General features: G+C 40.6%; 1 protein-coding gene and 1 pseudogene across 7 annotated transcripts in view; both read right to left on the bottom strand.

The window, feature by feature from the left end:
• Positions 1 to 24538, bottom strand: part of dmd (dystrophin) — a 298892-nt gene that overhangs the window by 190433 nt on the left and 83921 nt on the right. For all 7 annotated transcript variants that reach the window (XM_086282547.1, XM_086282544.1, XM_086282546.1 and 4 more), the window contains exons 3-8: positions 18798 to 18890; positions 17290 to 17370; positions 15530 to 15622; positions 13341 to 13442; positions 11798 to 11868; positions 8357 to 8475 (exon numbers count right to left, since the gene is read on the bottom strand). In XM_086282547.1, the coding sequence (XP_086138673.1) occupies positions 8357 to 8475; positions 11798 to 11868; positions 13341 to 13442; positions 15530 to 15622; positions 17290 to 17370; positions 18798 to 18890 (559 nt within the window). The remainder of the gene's footprint in view (positions 1 to 8356; positions 8476 to 11797; positions 11869 to 13340; positions 13443 to 15529; positions 15623 to 17289; positions 17371 to 18797; positions 18891 to 24538) is intronic.
• On the bottom strand, positions 13530 to 14954 carry LOC147302991 (uncharacterized; annotated as a pseudogene).

Below are 24538 nucleotides of genomic sequence, written 5' to 3'. Positions count from 1 at the left end.
GGTGAGAGAAATACACAAAAGACAAGACAAACAGTGGGAGGAGAAAAAGGAAAAAAGTACTAATGAAATCAAGAACAGGGTTATATGCAGGATAAACGCCCTATGAAGGTCTTCATCATATAAATACAGCTCTCAAAATTATCAGCAACGTATAAACTACAGTGATTAAAGTTGAATTCTTTTAGTGCCTTTTTAAAATCACAACAGTGTGCTTTATATGCACAACAAGGAAGTTCAAGGGCTTTTGAAATTCCTTTGAGTAAATATTAAACCAAAGAAAACATTTTCTATGATACTGACAAGAAACCTTTTCAGTGCCAATAAAAGCTAGTCACATCACATACTCTGCAGTAGTGTTCATAATGTGCCTCTTGATCACCACTGAGTGAGCTGACTGTTGACACCTCAGAAGCTGGTAGCATACTCCTAAAAAACAGAAACTGTACATTAAATGGACTGTCTAAGGACTGGAAGTCCACTCACTTTTCTTTTGCCTTGTTCAAGAGTTATCGCATCTACAAGATTTTCACAAATTTGACCTCTGAACTCTGACCTTGAGGCCAAGGTCACTGTGCTTCAAACTCATCCAAGAGTCTTCATAGATGCACATATGGTATAAATATGAAAATACTGACCTCCTTCTTGAGTTATCACATTCACGCGATTTTCATGAAAACTTGATCTCTGAGCTTGAGGTTGTGGTCACTGAGATTCAAACTCAGATTTTTAGTAGATACACCTATGGTATCAATTTGAAGCTCCTACAACCAACGTTCCCTCTAAGCTGCGCGTGAGCAGTTGCGCACTGCTGGCACGTCTCTGCGCACAGAAAATCTGCGTTGCACACAAAACAAATCTAACCTGAATTGAAATTAAAATTAAAACTTTAACAATTCTGTTTTGCAGTGTGAGTCAGTGACTGGCTGCTCCCGTATGGGATCAGAACGATGTCACCTTATCCCACAGTCCAGCCAATGATGCGATTCACATTCATATATACGCAGCCAATCAGCGTCGCTGACAGGCTGTGACAGCGTCCTTATGTGCGACACCGGTGTTTTAGCAAAGCGGTTGATGTGGAGTGAAGCCACGTTAATGACAACGTGTACAACCATTGGAGACGTGAGCAGGACAGACAAACAACTGACGGACAAAGTGTGGACTTTATAGCAGTTTTTAAATTGTGTTGATCGGCCACGTAAAACCAGAGTTATGATAAAATATCTGCAATGTTTGGTTTTCTTCCTGAATACTGTCGTTGTTTATATTTACTGCAGGAAGAAACGTTAAAAACTGCGTTTTATAAGGAAAACGCTCGAAAGCCTGTGAGCAAAAACAAAACTCCCAGCCTTTCCTATTGGTGGAAAAATGTACCATGTGGACCAATCAAAAAACGATATGGCAACATGGCCTTTAGTTGTTTAGGGAGGGGGAAGTTTTAGGAGTGACGGCGTGTTTGAGATGTGAGAGATTTGAGACGTTTAGCACAAATCTTGTGTAGTTAGTGTGTAGTCAGTGTGTAGTTAGTGTGTAGTCAGTGTGTAGTTAGCGTGTAGTTAGCGTGTAGTCAGTGTGTAGTCAGTGTGTAGTCAGTGTGTAGTCAGTGTGTAGTTAGTGTGTAGTCAGTGTGTAGTTAGTGTGTAGTTAGTGTGTAGTCAGTGTGTAGTCAGTGTGTAGTCAGTGTGTAGTTAGTGTGTAGTCAGTGTGTAGTGAGTGTGTAGTTAGTGTGTAGTTAGTGTGTAGTCAGTGTGTAGTGAGTGTGTAGTTAGTGTGTAGTGAGTGTGTAGTGTGTAGTTAGTGTGTAGTTAGTGTGTAGTGAGTGTGTAGTCAGTGTGTAGTCAGTGTGTAGTCAGTGTGTAGTGAGTGTGTAGTCAGTGTGTAGTCAGTGTGTAGTCAGTGTGTAGTGAGTGTGTAGTCAGTGTGTAGTCAGTGTGTAGTCAGTGTGTAGTCAGTGTGTAGTTAGTGTGTAGTCAGTGTGTAGTCAGTGTGTAGTGAGTGTGTAGTCAGTGTGTAGTGAGTGTGTAGTGAGTGTTTAGTTAGTGTGTAGTCAGTGTGTAGTCAGTGTGTAGTGAGTGTGTAGTCAGTGTGTAGTTAGTGTGTAGTCAGTGTGTAGTCAGTGTGTAGTGTGTAGTGAGTGTGTAGTTAGTGTGTAGTGAGTGTGTAGTCAGTGTGTAGTCAGTGTGTAGTTAGTGTGTAGTGAGTGTGTAGTTAGTGTGTAGTGAGTGTGTAGTCAGTGTGTAGTCAGTGTGTAGTGAGTGTGTAGTTAGTGTGTAGTGAGTGTGTAGTTAGTGTGTAGTGAGTGTGTAGTCAGTGTGTAGTCAGTGTGTAGTGAGTGTGTAGTGAGTGTGTAGTCAGTGTGTAGTGAGTGTGTAGTTAGTGTGTAGTCAGTGTGTAGTCAGTGTGTAGTCAGTGTGTAGTCAGTGTGTAGTTAGTGTGTAGTCAGTGTGTAGTCAGTGTGTAGTCAGTGTGTAGTTAGTGTGTAGTTAGCGTGTAGTTAGCGTGTAGTTAGTGTGTAGTTAGTGTGTAGTGAGTGTGTAGTCAGTGTGTAGTGAGTGTGTAGTCAGTGTGTAGTCAGTGTGTAGTCAGTGTGTAGTTAGCGTGTAGTGAGTGTGTAGTTAGTGTGTAGTCAGTGTGTAGTTAGTGTGTAGTGAGTGTGTAGTCAGTGTGTAGTTAGTGTGTAGTGAGTGTGTAGTTAGTGTGTAGTCAGTGTGTAGTCAGTGTGTAGTCAGTGTGTAGTTAGCGTGTAGTCAGCGTGTAGTTAGCGTGTAGTCAGTGTGTAGTCAGTGTGTAGTCAGTGTGTAGTCAGTGTGTAGTCAGTGTGTAGTCAGCGTGTAGTTAGCGTGTAGTCAGTGTGTAGTTAGTGTGTAGTTAGTGTGTAGTTAGTGTGTAGTTAGTGTGTAGTCAGTGTGTAGTTAGTGTGTAGTCAGTGTGTAGTCAGTGTGTAGTTAGCGTGTAGTCAGTGTGTAGTCAGTGTGTAGTCAGTGTGTAGTTAGTGTGTAGTTAGTGTGTAGTCAGTGTGTAGTTAGTGTGTAGTGAGTGTGTAGTCAGTGTGTAGTTAGTGTGTAGTCAGTGTGTAGTCAGTGTGTAGTCAGTGTGTAGTCAGTGTGTAGTTAGCGTGTAGTCAGCGTGTAGTCAGTGTGTAGTCAGTGTGTAGTCAGTGTGTAGTCAGTGTGTAGTTAGCGTGTAGTCAGCGTGTAGTCAGCGTGTAGTTAGCGTGTAGTCAGTGTGTAGTCAGTGTGTAGTCAGTGTGTAGTCAGTGTGTAGTCAGTGTGTAGTTAGTGTGTAGTCAGTGTGTAGTCAGTGTGTAGTTAGTGTGTAGTCAGTGTGTAGTCAGTGTGTAGTCAGTGTGTAGTCAGTGTGTAGTCAGTGTGTAGTCAGTGTGTAGTCAGTGTGTAGTCAGTGTGTAGTCAGTGTGTAGTTAGCGTGTAGTCAGCGTGTAGTCAGCGTGTAGTTAGCGTGTAGTCAGTGTGTAGTTAGTGTGTAGTTAGTGTGTAGTTAGTGTGTAGTCAGTGTGTAGTTAGTGTGTAGTCAGTGTGTAGTCAGTGTGTAGTTAGCGTGTAGTCAGTGTGTAGTCAGTGTGTAGTCAGTGTGTAGTCAGTGTGTAGTGTAGTCAGTAGTGTTGTTGTGTGTCAGAACAATGAGGCGCCTGCTGAGTGTTACAGGTGTTACAGCAGTGACACATCTGCTGCTGTCAGGCCTGCAGGTATCAGGCTGTTGTTCTCCTTCATCTCATAGTGGACACAAATTATTTTTGGAGCGACACAAATAATTTGTGTGGCATCAGATTTGATGCAGAACAGCTGATTGTTCTGTAAATAGTTTGAAATGTTTGTTTAAAAAACACCTTGGCTGCATTTTTAGGTAAACAGCTGCAAAAAACTTTGTTGTTTGCATAACTCAGTTACTTTTTTGAAGAAGTAACTATATAATTAATTACCCAACATTGGTCATTATTTACTGTATTTGCAGACAGAGTTACAGACTCTCTCCCAGACCACAGACTCATCATACAAGTCAGAGCTTTATAAATATATAAAAAAAAGAAAGTTGTGTTTTCAAAATTGGAGTTGAAGTTATTTTTACTTCCAGTAGTGTTAACATGCTGCAGGTCAGGAACAAGATATTTTAAATATTCATTGTAAGTGGGCTAAAGCAGTTAATTAAAAGTAGTCTAACATGCTAGTCTAACACTCACTACACACTAACTACACACTGACTAAATGCTGTAATTTGATTATTTTAATAAGCTCAGGGGTTTTGTGTGCTCGCTCAGACACATGAAAAATTAGAGGGAACATTGCTTACACGCCTCATTCTTGAGTTATCACAAACTTGGGTGTCCACTCCGCCCACCTGCCGGAGAGGGAGATGTTAAAACCACAACGACCTTTTACAGCTGAGGGGTAAAAAGCTGTTGATTATATTTACTAAGTCTATTCATCCATCCATCCATCCCCACGTTTACCCTGGGGCCTCCTCCAGATAAAACATGTCAGGAAAACCTCACCCAGGAGGCATTCTTGTCAGATGCCTGAATCACTATGAGAAAGCTCATTTCCAAAGCTTGTATCCACAATCTCATTCTTTCAGTGATTATCAAAGTTTGTGATCATAGGTGAGAGTAGGGGTAAATGGGCAGCTTTGCTTTTATGCTCACCTATTACTCACTGGACCAGTGCAGCAACTGCTTCACTGCAGCTACATCCCCAATTCGTCTGTCAGTCTACCTTATCCTTCTTCCCTCACTCATAAACAAGATACTTCAGCTCCTCAATTTGGGGCTTGGACCCGGAGTGGGCACCTTTTCTGCCTGAGGACCACGGCTTCAGACACGTCGCTGCACACCCAGCTATATACCACATTATCCAAAAAAACAAAAAAACAAAACAGAGATGAGATTCTGAGGCCACCAAATGTGGGAGCCTTCTGCCACTTGGTTTTGTCTCGAAATTCTATCGATAAAAATTATGAACAAAATGTTTAAAAGGTACTCTGTATCGTGCATTTGCTATTGGTGAGCTATTAGTTTGCAGTTGACTAGTCTCAAGTTGGCTTCCATTCAATCTATTTGTGATTTCATGGTAACTGTGATAAACTGGTAATAAATACAAATCCATCTTTTGTAAATGTGTTGCTATCTACATACACAACTTATATTTAGAGAAGTTCTATCCTATCTTTACTCTAGTATGATTGAGCCATTGAGTATGATTGGGTATTTCATACTAACAATCACCAATAACACAAATGTCTCAAATGTTAATTTTACCCTGTTAGGGATTATAATCTACAGACCGTCAATCATCATCTTCTACCTGCTCCCTTTAGGAGTCGCCACACCAGATCATCTGCCGCCATTTCACCCTCTTCTGTCACAGCAACACTCTGCATGTCCTCCTCTGCTACATACATGAGCCTCCTTTGAGATCCTTTTTTCCTCCTGTCTGTACCCCCATTACTAGAGGTAGGAATCAAGAAAATTGTTCTCTATAAGAACCAGTTCCAGTGATCCAGTTCTTGGAATTCTTAGTCTGCTTATCTATCGATCCCGCTTATTGGTTCCAGTTACACTGGAAATAGCTGCATTTTGCTGTTAGCACTTTGGCTCTTTGTAAGCATCTGCACAGACAATATCCTATAATGCTAAGCTAGCCAAGAACCCAGAATGAAAGCTGAGGGAATGCTAACCCCCGCAGGCAGACGCTGAACTTCAACAGGTAACAAACTGATGACGACAAAGTAGAACAGAATCGCTCTGAAGTTTCTTTGTGCTATTTTTTGTGTGATTACCTAAATACTAAGAGAAAGTTAACACGTGTCCTCATTAGAATATGGATTTGTGTTGGTGTGTGGGGCCTCAGGTTTACGTTATTAAACAGTAATTATGACACAGTGTGTTTCAGATATTTTACAGAGTAACATGAAAGTAATGTAACAAGTAATATAATGAATTACTTTCTCCTTGGAGTAATTATGTAGTGTACTGCATTACTTTGAGGAAAAGAGTGTTCTTTGTAATATGTGTAATAATTACTTTTTGTGAGTAACGACCACAACGCTGATCACAAAGAAGGGAGATACCTCTAATATGCAAAAACACTTGACTCACAGCATGCAGTTGGTTTACATGAATTTCTTTGCAGTGGCATCATTTTTAAAGTGGAGCCAATGCAAACACAACAAGAATCAATAAGGAATCTAACTGATTAGTGATTTTTATAATGGAATGGAAATCACTAATCAGTGATTTCCATTCCATGGACTGCTAAATTCTTATCAATTCTTATCAATTCCCATGCCTTCTCAATACTGTTCCTGCCCTCATACATGTCCTCTGCCACCCCTGCTGTCCCTATGCAGTACCACGGAGCCTCTCTTGACACCTTGTCATGTGATTTCTCTAGAGGCACAAAGACAGTGAAACTCCTTGTGATCTTCTCTATAGTTTATTCTCTTATCTGGAACACTTTAAGATATCTCGATTGATTACTTTCTGCCTCAGAAGAGACAATGACAGCGACTGTTTTAATAAGCAAACTCACTAATGATCACATTTTTGGAATAATCTTTGACCCAGGCTTTATTCTCTCTAACTTTACCAGACCAGACCATTCCAGCTTTATTTGTAAAGCACTTTAAAAACAACATCAATGGACCTAACTGATGAATAATAAATATGTACAAACAGATAGGAATCAAAAAGCCACAGAACAAGAACAAGTGCCATACTATAAAACAAAATAAAATAAAAAATCAATTAAATTAAATAAACATCCCACATGATGTCAAAGGCCGAGGAAAAGAGATTTAAGAAGAGATTTAAAAACAGACAGAGAAGAGGCTTGTCTGAGGTGTAAAGGCAAATCATTCATATTTTAGGAGCTGTAACAGTGAAGACACGTCTCCTCTTAGCTTATGCTTAGTTTGAGGAGCAGCTGATCAACTGACCTGAGATAAAAGGACGGTTGTAGCATCTCAGAGCGATAGGGTGGGGCGAGATGATTAAGGGCATTAAAAGCAAATAAAATAATTTAAAACTTAATTCATGGGCAGCCAGTGGAGTGAGGCTAAAATGGGAGAAACATACTCAAATTTCTGCATGTGAAAAGATCTGAGGCTCTGTCCTGTACCAACTGTAGTGATTGAGGAGCCAATAACCTCTACATAAAGTGTATTACAGTAATCCAGCAGAGAGTAACAAAGGTGTGGATTACTGTCTCAAAGTGCTGCTGAGAAAGCTTTATGCTGGCCAAGTGCCTCAACTGGAAAAGGCTCAATTTTGCCACTGCCCTGATTTGACTGTCAAATTTCAGCGTCCACCTCAACCCAGAGGTTTGTAATAGTCGGCTTGATGTACTGAACAAAGGAACACAGCTCGACAAAAAGGGTCCGAGTCGTACGCCCAAACACCATCACTTCTGTTTTTTCCTCATTAAAATTGAAAACATTAAGAGCCATTATGTCTCCAAGACACCTGAGCAGCAGTCTAGAAGAAAACGCTTCATTACTTTTAGGAGGGACAAAAATCTTGGTATCGTCCACGTAACAGTGTAATGAAATACAATACGTTCTTACTGTGGAACCAAGTTGGAGCTGGTAGAAGAAAAGAGGAGGGAGCCTAAAACTGAGCCCTGTGGAACTCCACACGAGAAAGGAGCAGAGGCTTCAAAGGCTAGCACAGAAGGTTTGATCCAGTAAAACTTCATGATCGATTGTGTCAAACCCATCGTTTAAATCGCAAAGTATAAAAACAACACAGTCACCAGAGTCGATAGCTAAAAACATGTGGTTAAAAACTCTTAAATGAGATGTTTCAGTGGTGTGTAAGATTCTGAAACCAGACTTGAAACCTCTAGAGTGGTATTCTCTTCCAAAAAGGCCATTCGCTGATTGAAAATGATCTCCAGAAATTTAGAAAGAAAAGGAAGCTTAGCTTAGATAGGCCTGTAGCTAGTGAGAACTGTGATCCAGAGATGTTTTTAAGCAGAGGTTGAATGACTGCATGTGAACAGAAGGCCCTACAGTATGGAGAATCTCTTTAGACAGTCAAGGAGGGACAGTATCATTTGGTGACTTCTTCAGACTGAAGAGTGATAAAATGTTTCTCCCACTGAAAATGCTATGTCTAGATCAACAAAATCAACATTTTGGGGTTTTCTCACCTGGACGATTGAGCATGTATCCAGAAAGTTTAAACTGGTTTCAAGACGGTGTAAATTGGGCAATGATGGATGCCACAGATGATAACACATTTTGTGATGAAAGTATTTGTTAGGAGGCATTCCTCGTATTATTGTGCAAAACCTGTCAACAAAGTTTCCCTTGACAGTAAGGTAATAGGTGAGCATGTAGTTACCCTCAGGGTCCAGTAGCCTCTCTATCCCCAGGTGTTGCTCTGCCTTACTGAAGGCATGTTCCAGTCGGTCGACTGCCGAGGTCTTCTTCTCCACAGAGCTCCAATCAAAAAGTTCAGGCCTGGCAAGATGAAAGAAAATTGGTAGGTATCATACACACCTTTTATCAATAAAAACCCTTGCATTCCTCAGTATTTTGTAGTGCTTTAAGGAAATTAGTAACGTGTTAATAGGAAACAAATATCCTACAGCTTATGCAGCTGGGTTTATTTTTGAGTCCTGGAAGTTTATTTGCTGTGGAGTAATATTTTAATGAGATTCACACTCTCATTCACCACATTTTCCCCCACAGCGAACAATAAAAACAGACTTTTATAATGCAAAATAGCATGTTAGAAAATTCTGAGTGAAAACTCCTCCACTGTGCCATTATGTTCATGGTGATGCTTTTTGTTTCCCACTCTGTGTTCTTGTAAGATTTACTTATTTAATTTAAACTCAATCATTCATTCATGTTAGAACTATCACATTCTTTCCTGTAAAAGCTTAGTCCTACTCATGTACACTAATATCAATAGTGTATATGAGTAATGATGAAAAGAAAATGTGAACCAAATGCACTGCAGGGTCCTTTCTGTAATTTAATGATAATTTATGCTGACTACCTTGATTAAACTTAATCAGCTTCTCATCTGCATCATATTAATAGCAATAACTTTATCAGATACACGTCTCCCTGTTATTAATCTACACCAGGATACATCTATCAGCTAGTTTTCTGATTGGGCAGCAATGCACACTCTGTTGCAGTGATTGCCGAAGTGTAGGCTGTGAAGGTGGTGGTGGTGGTGGTGGTGGTGGTGGTGGTGTCTTTACTGCAGGTGGGCTGCAGTAAACAGAAATTTAGTTAGAATAGAATAAAAAATAACAATTTGAGGTGGTAAGTTGGTTATAGTACTCGTTATTCTTACTCTATGAACAATTTCAATCTGGTTTCCGCCCCAATCATAGCACAGAAACTGCTCTGCTAAGGATTACCAATGACCTTCTGATGGCAGCTGATTCTGGTCTTCTATCCATCCTCATCCTTCGGGATCTTAGTGCGGCGTTTGACACCATGTCTCACAATATCCTGAGGGTGAAGTGCTCTATTGGAGTGATACTGTACTATGAGGTCTTTAAGATAAGATCGGGTTATTCAAGACCTCGTATATTTTTTTCTACATACCTGCTTTCTATCTAACATTCACACACATTCATAATTTGATGGATGAATTGAAGAATAACTTGGGGTTAGTATCTGGCCCAAGGATGCTTTGCATGCAGACTAGACAACTACCAACTTTCCAATTAGTAGCTGACCCGCTCTACGTTCTGAGCTACAGCCACCCCGTAGTACAAGGCTGAGGGTACCGCTGAGTGCCGCTAGTTTATTCTTGAGCTTATGAATGAGTTCCTAGCAACTCATTTCTTACTCCACTAATCATGGAAAAAGATATTAGACTAACCAACTAGTCTGATGATTTTCAGATAGTTTACTGTGTTTTTCTTCTGAAAAATGTTGCTTCCTAAAGTTAAAAATGAGGCAAAAGAAATGCTAACTTAAAAAAAAACTACAAACAATGTCTTAATGCATGGATGATTCCCAGGTATGGATAAATGTTCAGTTCCTCTGGAGATGATGGTCCATGACGCAAATGTTTTATCAGTCATTTAAGTGATTTCAGTATTCAGTCTCATGGGTGAGTGATGGAAAGTTTCTCCAACAGAACACACTTGCCCAGTTGAACTGAATCCACTTTTTAAAGAAACAGTTGTTAGATGCTGACATGCTTACTAAAACTGAGCCCTTTCACTGATTACAGATGAGCCTCCCAAACTCTTGTCTGTTATTTACATTTTTAATTTCTCCTATTTGAACTTAGCTGGATCTTGTAAGTATAAAAACTAACAATCAACTTTGATCAAAAATAAAATTTAAAAACCCATTCTTAGTCCTCACTCTTACATCAGGACTAAGACTTTATTTTACAGCATAACAACTTTGAGCAGAAGGTGCAGAAGAGCCAAAATGTAATATCACAATATAATGACACATGCTATTGTTTCAGGAAACTGTACAGTTGGATGTATTACTTCAGTAAAATAGCACAGGAATGTAAAGTAGAAAGGGACAGATTTCTGGCTGATCCTAATGAGTGGGCGTTGCAGCACGAAGGATGTAACGTCGATGTAAAGCGCTGAGGTTTGTCTCTTTGTCATGATTAAGCCATTATCAGCTTCCTGGTTAGGCCAGTCCTGTGCTTTGTCAGCCTTATCCCACTTGACATCAAATCATGTACTTGTGAAAACAGAAAACGCTGGGAAAGAGACGCTGAAGTGTGAAGGGGAACAGAGAGAAGAGTCGGGTTAGAGCTCGGATGGTTTACATGTGAAATGCAGAAAAGAAAAAAGACGAAAGGGGGAAATTCAAACTACGAAACAGTGAGGTTCACTTTATTATTAGAGCAGCCTCAAGGTCATTATGAAAATGAATAAACAACATTGCTGAAATACTGTAAATAAAGTAAAATAAAATCAGTTGTTTACTACATATAGATGCTGATGCAACTGCTAGGTTACTTCAAAATATACTGCATTAAATTATAATGCACGCGGAACTTTATGATACGCCAAAACTCTGTTTGAGGACATGTTCTTCAATGGGATCGCCCTGAATTTGAATTGAATACACCTGGTTTAGATTCTAAGTAATGTTATTTTTCTTTCTCTCAATGAAAAAACTATCACATTTATAGGTTCATTTTAAGTTTGGCATCAAACTCAGAGGCAGATAGTTGGGTAAGAAATGCAAATCACTAGAGGGCAGGGATAGCTCAGTAGGTAGAGTGGTGGCCCCATGATCGGAAGGTCGGGGGTTCGACTCCACTGAACGGTTACCCTGAGGTACCCCGGAGCAAGGTACCATCCCTGGGCGCTGCATTGGTGGCTGCCCACTGCTTCACTGGGTGAATGGGTTAAATGCAGAGGAGCAATTTCCCTATAGGGCCTAACACATACACATTACACATTACATTAGAGACCAGAGTTTAGATTCAGGAATGTGGGTCCAGGAAGGACTTGCTCCGCCCATTTAATTCTGGAAAAAGAATAACTGCTTCAGCAGTGGCAGCATTGGGATGTTAGTCTTTTTACTTGGCTGGCTGCATCTTTTCATATACAATCATTTTTGAACCTTTTTCTCAGGACAGCATTAGCATCTTCCATGTCTAAAATACACTATATCTCTTTAGTGCAATGACTATATTTGCTCTACTATTCCTTTGAAAGTCTGTCTATCCACTTCTCCTGTGTTAAATCTTCATCTGAACACACACACACACACACACACACACACACACACACACACACACACACACACACACACACACACACACACATACCTGTGGCTATGGATGAGGGCATTGAAAGCCAGTCCATCATTCCAGCTACTGGAGAAGTTAACCACATTGACCTGAGGACAGAGATAATGGATATTCAAGAACCAACCTGAGAAAGCAGTTTGACATTTAAGAGTGGGAATACTGTCATCCAAATACTGTTTACATTTCCAGAGATAGATTAAAGACATCTTTTCGCTCTCAATTTCAGTGAATGGATCAAAAATTTAATACATGAAATGATTGTCTACGGGGGCAAAAAGGGTTTAAAACTGAATATATAGCTAAAAAAAAACATACTAAGAAGTCATCTTAGTGACAGTGGCTATTCCTGTCAAGCACTTCGTATAACGAGGCACGCATGCTCACATGTTTGCAGTGATTATGTTCTGTTGTGATTGGTCTTAGTTAAGCTTCAGGCCTTACACAAAACAAAACAAGTCAAGTGACAGAAACATAAATTAGAGAATTATTAACCACATGGTATAAAACTGTAAATATACGAAAATATTCTACGGTGCAAATATGTCCTACTGATACTGTTAAGAGTATTTTTATATGTCAAGTCTCTTTTTAAGTTTCACACAGTCATAAAAGCAATATGATGACATATATCCCAAATCTGAATCAAGCAAACACTTGATCTGTATAACATTTTTAATGAATACCAATTACAATTATTGTTTTGATCAAACTTGCCAAATTCTGTTGCCAAATATTTAACCAAACGAAAATGTAACATTGTGATATTATAGGGTTAGGGCTAGAGGTTAGGGTTATACTGATTATGATTTTGCCCTCAAAGAATTTATTGATTATTCCTTGGCTCAGAGCCTCCAACAACCCTTAGAACATGTCGAATAGCCTGTCTGGCAGCTTCGCATTGACAATTATGCTCTGAATGCACTGTTGTGCCTAACATACTTGCTTTTCCAAGACCACCTTTATAAATTCTCTATATTATTTCTGTTGTTATTCTTTTTAATCTGTTTATTTACTAATTTGTCTTATTATTATTTCTATTATTACTCACACTACACGTGCAATTTAAGAATGTCAAAGCTGACATACATGGAAAGAGAAAAAAGGGACAGAAAGAAAAAACAAAGGGGGAAAAAGGAGGAAATGTTATAGGACAGAGCAGGATTGGAAAGCGCAATCGGCTGGCAACTGCTACAACTGTAAGGAAAACCATCAATAACATAAACAAAAAATAAATAAATTTCGTTGTGTTCTGTGTGAGTGTCTGTGTATCTGTCTTTGTCCACAGACGGACTTCATAATGAGGGTGAGTTGACACAATAACGGTCCTCCGGGGGCCAGAGGCAGACCCAGGAGACCCGGGCCATCCCCAGCCCCCCAGAGTACTAAAGACCTTTCTTTCATACTCTATGAAAATAAATAAATTTGAAAGTGGAGACTGCCATTACTTACACGTACTTGAGCACTCAGTTACAGGGTGGTAACTGTAGTAACTATGGGAGACAGCTATTCGAACATGATCCAGTGTGTCAGCCTGAGGTTAAGACTGAGTAAAGGAACATACCTGAGGATACTGGCGTGTATTCTGACGAACCCAACTCAGCAGAATCTTCTCACTGTTAGTCTGCTGTAGGCCCTCCATCACATCCTTCATCACATCCTTAACCTGCACACAGGAATACAAAACAAGGCTGGTACAAAAACTTAGTTAAGATGCATAAACCTTTAGCACCCTACCCTATAACCCTCACCACTACCTTTCCTGGATATTTTGGACATTGGTGGGGTTTTTCCTAAGTCACTAGGCTAACAACAATGTGACTGGACTAACATTATTCAGTTAATAGGCTTGAGGGTCCTGCGCAGTATCTTAGCTGTTCCTGTGACTGCACTCCACTGAGCAGAGATCTCCGATGTTGTTCCCGGGATCTGCTGGAGCCACTCGCCTAGCTTGGGAGTGACCGCACCTAGTGCTCCGATTACCACGGGGACCACCGTTACCTTCACCCTCCACATCCTCTCGAGCTCTTCTCTGAGCCCTTGGTATTTCTCCAGCTTCTCGTGTTCCTTCTTCCTGATATTGCTGTCATTCGGAACCGCTACATCGATCACTACGGCCGTCTTCTTCTGTTTATCTACCACCACTATGTCCGGTTGGTTAGCCACCACCATTTTGTCCGTCTGTATCTGGAAGTCCCACAGGATCTTAGCTCGGTCATTCTCCACCACCCTTGGGGGCATCTCCCATTTTGACCTCGGGACTTCCAGGTTATACTCGGCACAGATGTTCCTGTACACTATGCCGGCCACTTGGTTATGGCGTTCCATGTATGCCTTGCCTGCTAGCATCTTGCACCCTGCTGTTATGTGCTGGATTGTCTCTGGGGCATCTTTACACAGCCTGCACCTGGGGTCTTGCCTGGTGTGATAGACCCCAGCCTCCATGGATCTTGTGCTCAGAGCTTGTTCTTGTGCTGCCATGATTAGTGCCTCTGTGCTGTCTTTCAGTCCAGCTTTGTCCAGCCACTGGTAGGATTTCTGGATATCAGCCACCTCCTCTATCTGCCGGTGGTACATACCGTGCAGGGGCCTGTCCTTCCATGATGGTTCCTTCTCTTACACCTCTTTCTTGGGTTTCTGCTGCCTAAGGTATTCACTCGGTCAGTTGGGGCCATCCTCCTGATGTATTCATGGATGTTCGCTGCCTCATCCTGGACTGTGGTGCTGACGCTCACCAGTCCCCGGCCCCCTCCTTCCGCTTAGCGTACAGCCTCAGGGTGCTGACTTGTGGTGAAACCCCCCATGCATGCTCAGGAGCTTCCTTGTCTCAATGACAGTGGCTTCTATCTCCTCCTTTGGCCAGCTTATCATTCCAGCAGGGTACCTGATCACAGGCAGGGCGTACGTGTTGATAGCCAGGATCTTGTTCTTACTGTTCAGCTGACTCCTCAGGACTTGCCTGACCCTCTGCAGGTACTTGGTGGTTGCAACTTTCAATGGTTCCCATTTGCCTGTGGCATCCCCAGGTCGGTCCACTAGTAGCTGGTGTGTTGAGACTCGACTAGTACTATGGTGTTATTACAATTCACAGTAAATACTAATAACTTTGTTCTTGTCAAGGGAACCCTCTAGCAGAGCTTTAAAGCTGAATTTGCCACTCAAAAGACCCTTTATCCATTTTTGTTTACCATCCACAGCATTACTGATGCCTTGCTGTCAGACACCCTGAACTATGGGTGTCTGACAGCAAGTGTGTATGCATTACTTGCACATCAAAAACAACTAGAGGTGTTACAAGGAATTTGTGTTAATTGTGTTAACTTTGAAGGCAGTAAGTTACACAGAAAAATATTACTGACAATCAGATCCAGAAAGACACACCAGAAAAAGATTCACATAAATAAAACATGTATTTTCGCTTCGAAAAGGCCTGTCTGAATACCTTGCCTTTCCACAGAAAATGTATATATACATACATACAACTGAGAGTTCAGGGAGCCTGCACAGCTCTGTTTTGTTGCATCAAATTCTTTTCCTCAGAGCAGTTCAGTATGAAAACTCATCATCAAGGTCAAGGTGAAAAGAAAAAAAAGAACACTTAGACCAATAAGAAGCAACCTCAGACAACAAAAGGCAACAAAAAGTAAAGTTAAACTAAATGGAGGCAGCTTTAAAGTATCAATGTAATAGTGTCTTCAAATGTTGACAAATCCAGGGGAGGATGTACACGTACGAGCATACACTAACACATACCTGCCAGTGGAGAATGATGCTCCAGATGAGCCCAAGAATGAGTTTGTGATTCCCATCGACGATGTCCGCTGCCCCAATATTCACTAATTCCACCTGGAGATGGGATGCGGGAAGCACACAAATCACAAATGATTTCCACAATTTTAGGAAGGTCGTCTTACCTACTCTCACCTCCATTGTGGTGGTGACTCTTTAAAATGAAGCCATGTTTTCTTGTGAACTTGAACTTGCACGTAACAAAATCAGTCCTAGTATTTAAATGTGGGCATTAATTACACATAGTAGTGTGGTTATGATCAGACATCACAGATGGCACAGACACTATTACAACAGGGAGGGATGACTCTTGGTTATCTGATTACAGATGGATACGAGTAAACTACTAGTTGCCATGCAAAACTAATAAAAAGGATCTGTTGTGTGTCAGTTTTGTGTGATCCAGCCATTATTACGCTGGAATTTTTTCCTTTCTTTTTCCTTTTATGTTTTGTTTCTTCATAGTGATTTTCAACAACAAAAAGATGAGAGCTGGAGTAAATCTGTGGATCTGCAAAATTGTTGTGTGTCCATCCATCCTCTTCTGCTTATCCTAATCGGAGTGGCTAGAGCCTAAGGCAAGAGGCGGTCTACACCCTGTACAGGTCAGCAGCCTGTCGCATGGCTAACACAGAGAGACAGACAACCATTGCCACTCACATTCACACCTATGGGCAACAGGCACCAACTGACCTAAACGCACTAAATGCATGTCTTTGGAGGAAGCCGGAGTACCCGCACAGAATGCATGCAAACACCGCACAGGAAGGCCACGGCCAGATGGTGGGGGTGAACTCAGGAACTTCTTGCTGCAAGGCCACAGTGGCAACCACAATGCCAACCACCACACTGCCGTGCTGTTTCCTATATGTTAATCACTATTAAAAGTGCTGACTTTCATCTTTATTTGTATCATCCTTTAATAAAATAGAAAAATTATTATATATTATCACATATTCTTTCTATACATTAATAAGGTAACTGAAGATGGGGAAATAACTATTTTTTAAAAATGTCCAGAAAAAACACATTACCTATGTTATTGAGTGAAGCAAAATAGTACTTGGTGGAGAAACATTTGTTGGCAAGCACAGCAGTAAGATGTTCCTCGTAGGTCACTTGGCCCACTCCTCTTTACAAAAACGCTCTAAATCCTTTAGGTTTATTGGCTGCCACTTGACAACTCGGAGCTCCAACTCCTATAACAGATTGCAGATTGGATTAAGGTGTAAAGACGGGCTAGGCCGCTCCATGACCTTAATCTGCTGCTTTTTTTTTAAACCGTTGTCCTGTACCCTTAGCAGATGACTCCACCTGCATGTTTGATTGTAAGGATGCTGGTATTTGTGTCATACCCAGCATTTCTCCTCCTCCAAACATGGCAGTTGATGCCAAAATTTTGGTTTTATTTGACCACGGCGCTCTCTCCCATGCCTTCTCTGAATCATTTACACTGGCTAACATAAGATGGATCTGTATATGTGTCATCTTGAGTGGGGAGACCTTACAGGTGATAGATTTCAATCCGTTAACAGTCACACAGTCATAATACAATATTTAAAAAGAGCTCACTCTTAAACAGTAGCAGTATTAATCCATATAACACTCAGCAGTTTCATTGATTTCACTCTGCTGATTGTAAAGTTAGATTTATTTAATGTAATTGATGCAAGAAAACCAATATAATTATGTACATTTACATCTTTATAGCAGTGCATACTCACATTGTTCTTCTGTAAGATCTGCAGAGCTCGGTTGACATTGTTTAGCGAGTGAACGCGCGTGAATCCCCTTTCCAACTTCACCTATGTGTATGTGCGTGCGCACACACACACACACACACACACACACACACACACACACACACACACACACACACACACACACACACACACACACACACACACACACACACACACACAGAATGATTGTTGGCATTTCTAAAACGGGTGATGAAAATTTCAAATGGTTACACCTTCTGAGAAGCTGCAAGAATCACTGATGAGCAGAGTGGGAAAAATACGTTTTCAGTGTTAGGAGTAATAAATGGTCCTTTTTCAGTAGATATTAAAATCAAAACTACAGTCGGGATTAGGCGCTCTCCTGCACCGTCTACAGTGGGATCAGTGGCTCGGCAACAAGTGATTGTGCCAAACAGAAATAATGGGCAGAGTGCTCTCCAACGTCATCTACACGTGGATTTTACCTATTATTTGGTTATGTTTAGATACTAATTTGATTGCGCTGGTTTTGATATTTGTTGGGTTATCATCCAGTCTCCCTTCTTCTTCTAATATATATTCTTCCTCGATGTGAATCACATTTTAAAAAGCTAGATGTTTTCAGGATTCCAAGGTGACAACTTCTAGGTGATTTGAGATTTCATATTCATTTCATATTATGTGTCTTGCTTTCTCTTTATACTGAGATAGATGATTATACGGTTTCAATGATTGAAGTTAAGCTAAACACTATCTAGCTGTCTATGGTTTTATTCTCACTGAATGAATAGCACCTGCTATCATATGGCAAGAAGAACACAGTGTTTAGCTAACAGTGAACAGTAAGTGACTCTAGCCACAACAAGGTTAGAATTTAATATGTTATTTATATCTTATATTTAATATGTTATTCTGTTTTGGTCTTTTGTTTTTTTTAAACAACTATTTATTTATTACTTTTTAAAAATTCTGTTTCTTTTCGTCCGGGGCCGTGTGTACATCATTTCGTTCCACTTCATGTAAACATGCGATGCGAATGACAATAAAGCTCCTTGAATCCTGATATGGTGCTGTGTGGTTTGAATGACCTGTTCCCAATAAGTCATAATCCTGAACATGATCACCACATTGAAATTTTAACTGGCCCACTGACTCATTTATAAAGCTTTAATGGTGTCCATAGTTGTGTATACTGTCAGGTTTTAAAAACTGAACTTAAAATGGACATATTATGTCGTTTCTTAGTTTAGTTATATGTGCAGTGTTACAGTGATGGATGTTTATACAGTGGATGCTTACATAACTGACATTTCCAATAAAAGCCCAGGCATCAAACTGCTACAATGCTTCACTTCTGACTGTATTTTTCTACTCTTGCATTTGTGTCCCAGTTCTATCCTTGACATGTACTAATACAGCTATTCAAAAAACAGCACTGTACAATGTAGAGTGTTGAAAAGAGCCAGTACATCGTCACAATGCAAGCACACTATATGTGTATATGTTCATACCAGCTCATGTCCTGTTAGTCCCTCCAGCAGCTCTAGCAGGCGTCGCCCATCACACAGGTCTGAGAACAGGTCCTCCACAGGTGGCTTCCCTGTCTAAAGCACAAATACATCAAATGAAAATAAGAATGTGGATTTGTGGCAGAGTGTGGTCTCCAGCTCCCCTGCAGAGGAGGGCTGATGTGTGGTGTGCTGTGGGTTTGGGGGCAGTGCCACGGTGGCTGGCAGGGCAGGTGGGATGTATTGACTAATTATGCCTTTCATGTTTTTTCATGTTTTTAGGAGTGTGCTGGGACTGGAGAGAGGACATCTGAAAAGCTACAAGCGTGAATTAGAGCTGGAAACAAAAATAAAACATTCACCTGCCCTTCAACGATGTGTGGTCTAGGCGTGTCACAGCAAGAATAACAACTTACATTTTCAAACTATGTACATTCCCAGTAGTATTTTCCTACTTTATACATTATTTCAAAAAAGAATCATAACATTGATAACTTCTAAAGATTATATTTCTGAGAAAAAAGTCAGAATTCTGAATGAATGAATGAGCCTTTATTTGTCCGTTGCAGTTGCCTGAGATTACAGATTTCTGAGATTAATATCAGAAAAAAGTCAGAATTCTGACTTTTTTCTGAGAATTCTGGAAAAGAAAAAAAAGACGAGCCCCCCCCCCCCCAAAGTGGCCCTAATCCTTTGCGTATTTGTCTGATGAGGAGCATGTGTTCTAAAAAAATCATGCACCACTAAATGCAATAGTGTGCAAACAGTGTGCAAACCATTAAATTATTCCCTGGAGGACCAGGAGTGACAAAATAGCATATTTAATTATTTCATTTTGTCACTTTTGGCCCTCCATAGACCTACTTGCTCAGAGGGCATAAGTATATAACCACTTCATTTGTGTTTATTCTACATACTAGCTGCTACTAGGCAAGTAATGATTTACTCTTTTCATGTTTGGTCAAAAGGAGGACCTGAAAATGGTGGACACTAATGCTAACAAAACTCTGCTCTTTAGAAGTAAATGCTAATGGACAATTGTCATGATGTTGACCTAATAAGAGATCAGAGATGGGCACAAACTAATTATTATTAGAAATTGATACTAAAAATTACTCATCTGCGTATTTACTAGATTTTAGACACCGACGTTTTTACATGCTTGTACATGTCTATAACCGATGATGTAACAGTTGTTTCACAATAGCTCACACACTTTGAGACCAACTTTCTAGTCTGCTTAGTTATTTGTCACCGTTACTACACTAACCGTATGGCTCCCTCCTCAGACTGTCCCTCGAGTGTCACTCTGCTTGCTCATCAGCTGATGAGCAAGCAGAGTGACACATTCATCACACTTCCCTGGGTGTGTTTCCCAGTGTTCTCTGTTTTTTGGACTTTTTAGTCTTTATTGTATCGTGTTTTGAGAAATGGATTCTTGATTTGTGTCTGGATTTATATGTGATTATAATTTAGTTCTTTGTCTTGTCTGTGTCTCATGTGTTTGTATTTTCTTCCAGCATCTAGTTTGTGTGTCTTGAATCTGGGTTGCATGTTTCCTGTCTTATTTTGAGAGTCCTTGTCTCGTGTGCATTGCATTCAGTTTTGCTTCCCCTAGTCTCATTATGTCTAATTTGCTATAGCTGTGTTCCCATGTGTCTCTACTTCTTCTTCACCTTTCACCAAACTCTAACAACTTTATGACCAAACACCTTCCTGCTTACCCACCCTTTACTGCCTTCCAAGCTACAGTCCTTGTGCTCCTTTACTCCCTTCTGTTTCACCTGCTCAGCCTGCACTCTGCTGCACCTCAATTCACCGACCCTTCTTTCACCGCCAAAGACCTAGTTTTAAATAGTAAAACAAATGTAAACATAGGAAAGAATTCCCTCTCCCCGCACATTATTTTTGGACATGTAAAATTTAACATCTGACATCAGGAAGTTTCTCTTGTTCACTGGATGGTACTACCACAGATACTAGGAACAAATGTGGGAAACACATTAGAAAAGGTATTCACTCCTTATAACTTTGTGTTGTATGTAACTATGATCCACAACATTAGATTCAAAACACTTTACTAATTCTAGAGAGGAAATCTGTTTTTTTTTTTTTTTTTTTTTACAGGTGTTGTTTTAATACTGAAAGCTAGAAAATATAAAGTCTTTAGCCCTGCCCATTGATCAATAATGTAATTTTACTGGAACATACAATTGCACCAGGTAGAATAAAAGAATATAGGCAGAAAGACAAATTTGGATGGAGAAGAGGGTTTGAACCAGGTTTTGGGTCAAGCGTAGTACCCTAACCTCTGGTCCTTACTGGAATAAATGGACTGTTTTATAAACTTTTCACAATTGTGCAGAACAAATGGGGATCCATTGTTTTTTTTACAACTATTATATACGGGGTGGGCCATTTATATGGATACACCGTAATAACATGGGAATGGTTGGTGATATTAAAGTCCTGTTTGTGGCACATTAGTATATGTGAGGGGGCAAACTCCTCAAGATGGGTGGTGACCATGGTGGCCATTTAGAAGTCGGCCATCTTGGATACAACTTTTGTTTTTCCAATAGGAAGAGGGCCATGTGACACATCAAACTTATTGGTAATGTCACAAGAAACACAATGGTGTGCTTGGTTTCAACGTAACTTTATTCTTTCATGAGTTATTTACAAGTTTCTCTTTGTTCACAGCCATTGACATGTCGAAGAGGTTAACACGTGAGGAGCGGATCGAAATTGTGTTGATATCTGGTGAACGCAGTAACCGGGTCATTGCAGCAGATTTCAATGCAAGACACCCTACGAGACCACCCACCTCCCATGCTACAGTCAGCAAACTGCTTGCTAAGTTTCATGAAACTGGTTCAGTGTTGGATTTGCCAAAATGTGGACGCAAGAAAACTGTCACTAATGAAGAAACATCAGTGGCTGTCCTAGCTTCATTCAGCAAGAGCCCACAGCGTAGCACTCGCCGCATGTCACTGGAGAGTGGCATTAGTCCAACATCCCTTCGGCGGATATTAGCTACTCACAAATGGCACCCTTACGAACTCCAGCTGCTGCAGCATCTCAGCGAGGATGACCCAGATCGGCGCACAGAATTTGCAGAATGGGCAAAACAAAAATCAGTTCCCGCAGAAGATTTTGTTCAGTGATGAGGCAAACTTTTATGTGATGGTGAAGTTAACAAACAAAACCACCGCTATTGGTCTGACACTAACCCACATTGGATGGATCCCTCCAAGACTGTTGGACCAACAAAAGTGATGGTTGGGTGTGGTATATGGGGCACAACGATAGTGGGTCCATTCTTCATCAATGGAAACCTCAAGGCCTCTGGATATTTGAAATTGCTACATGATGATGTGTTTCCCTCTTTATGCACTGAAGCTGGCACGTTCCCTGAGTTTTTCCAGCAAGATGGTGCACCACCACATTATGGGTGCAGGTCCGAGCATTCCTAGATGAAAAGTTTCCTGGAAAGTGGATTGGTCGTCGTGGGCCAGTTGAATGGTCTCCCGATCTGACCCCCTTAGACTTTTATCTTTGGGGTCATCTGAAGGCAACTGTCTCTGGTGTGAAGATACGAGATGTGCAGCACCTGGAACTACGGATACTGGATGCCTGTGCTGGCATTTCTCCTGTGGTGTTGCTATCAGTGTGTGAAGAGTGGGAGAAGAAGGTTGCATTGACAATCCAACACAATGGGCAGCACATTGCACACATTTTATAAGTGGTCAGAAACTTGTAAATAACTAATGAAAGAATAAAGTTACGTTGAAACCAAGCACACCATTGTTTTTCTTGTGACATTACCAATAAGTTTGATGTGTCACATGGCCCTCTTCCTATTGGAAAAACAAAAGTTGTATCCAAGATGGCCGACTTCTAAATGGCCACCATGGTCACCACCCATCTTGAGGAGTTTGCCCCTCACATATACTAATGTGCCACAAACAGGACTTTAATATCACCAACCATTCCTATGTTATTACGGTGCATCCATATAAATGGCCCACCCTGTAGATTAAGTGTCATAGATAAAAAATTATAACTTCATATATGCTTAATTCAAATTAAATTTTAACCCAGTATTTCCATTCAAAGGTGAGATAAGTCAAGCTGTCCTTAGTGTGGAGGGCACAGAATGAGAGAATCATCTTTCTGTGTCTGCAAAGTCTGATTTTGAAGCGACTACATCCACACACAAGAGGAACGAGTCAGCAATGTTTAGCATTCTGCTCACATTCCTGTAGAGGTCATTGCTATCAGTGTTTACTGAAGATGAAAACGCATTTGTGTGTGTGATATGATCAGATCTGACCTCCACCCACCACTTATGCACGTGGGACATGGTGTGGGAAATATGCTGTGGGACATGACTGTCTGTTCCTCCCTGGCTTTGTGTCAGTGCTCGTGTTTTTATGAATGCAAACCGCAGCTTGTGTTGAAGAAGATAAAAAGAGATATGATAAAACAAATCAGGCCAGAATATGGTGTAGAAGCAGCCTGTGAATTCACACCTATTTGTCAGCAGATGTAGAACAGGCTGCCCTTCACATTACCCCAAGAAGTCTATTACCCAAAGGTCTATTTATTTATTTATTTATTTATTTATTTATTTTTTTGACAATATTGTCAAAAATCCAACTACACTGTAACAGCATAATATTTTTATCATTATAAATACATTATTATACTACATTTATAACAAATTAGCAAAGAACACCATAAATCTGTAACAATGGAATTAGGGTAGATTACAGCAGAACAGGAAGAGCATATGGGAGAAGGATGCAACACATAACAATAATGTTCAGTTGCTAGGGGATCTAAGAGCAGACCCCCGCAGCCTCCCTGAATAGGATCCAGGAACCATCACACTGGAAGACATCCAGGAAAGAGTGTCAAGCACTTGACTTGGACAGCACCACTTCGGTTTGCTTCGCTTTCGTTGTCATCTCTCCCTTTTTACCACAACGGACCGATGCAGCATCTGACTCAATGCAATCATCGCCCAATTTGTCTGTTAGTCTCCTGTTCTCTTCTCTCCTGACTCATAAACTAGACCCCAAAGCACCTGAACTTCTCCACCTGGGGTAGTAACTTGTCCCTGACCCAAAGTAGGCACTCCACCTTTTTTGACAGAGGACCATGGTCTCTGACTTGAAGGTGCTGATTCTTCTTTGTGCCCCTTCACAACTGGCTGCTAGAAGTCACCACCTAATGAAGCCAACAGAACCAGATCATCTGCAGAAGAAGAATCTGAGGCCACCAAAGTGGAAGCCTTCCAACACCTGGCTATGCCAAGAAATACTGTCAATGAAAACCATGAAGCATATACTCACTTCTTCTTTCCACATTGGATCAGAAGCCTCTGTCTCACCCTATCCCTGCATCCTCCTCTCTCACCAACTAGTCTGCATAGTCTACTTTGTCTTGTATGTCCCCTATACTTCCTATTCAATCCAAACTATTTCAATCTTCCCTATCTATCTTTGTGTCCAAAATATTTCAACAAATATTTCTATATTTTTCTGATACACTCATAATCTTATCTGTTCTACTCAGTCCAATGAAAACCACAAACTATAGCAGGTCTTACTACCTTGTTATAAACCAGCCATCCCAAAGTACTGTGGTCCACTTAAAAAACAATCTCATGGGCCCCACTCAGTCTTCTTTTATAATTAAAATACATGATAAAGGTCATTTTCTTAAAACATTTTTAT

This window comes from Aulonocara sp. 'chitande type north' Nkhata Bay, linkage group LG23 (assembly GCF_057382095.1).
Source record: "Aulonocara sp. 'chitande type north' Nkhata Bay isolate Kocher_YH1m ecotype deep benthic linkage group LG23, A_spYH_male_GT1.1, whole genome shotgun sequence".
Taxonomy (NCBI): Eukaryota; Metazoa; Chordata; class Actinopteri; order Cichliformes; family Cichlidae; genus Aulonocara; species Aulonocara sp. 'chitande type north' Nkhata Bay.
Note: the sequence above shows the minus strand (reverse complement) of the source record. Positions and strands in the feature narration are given on the sequence as shown.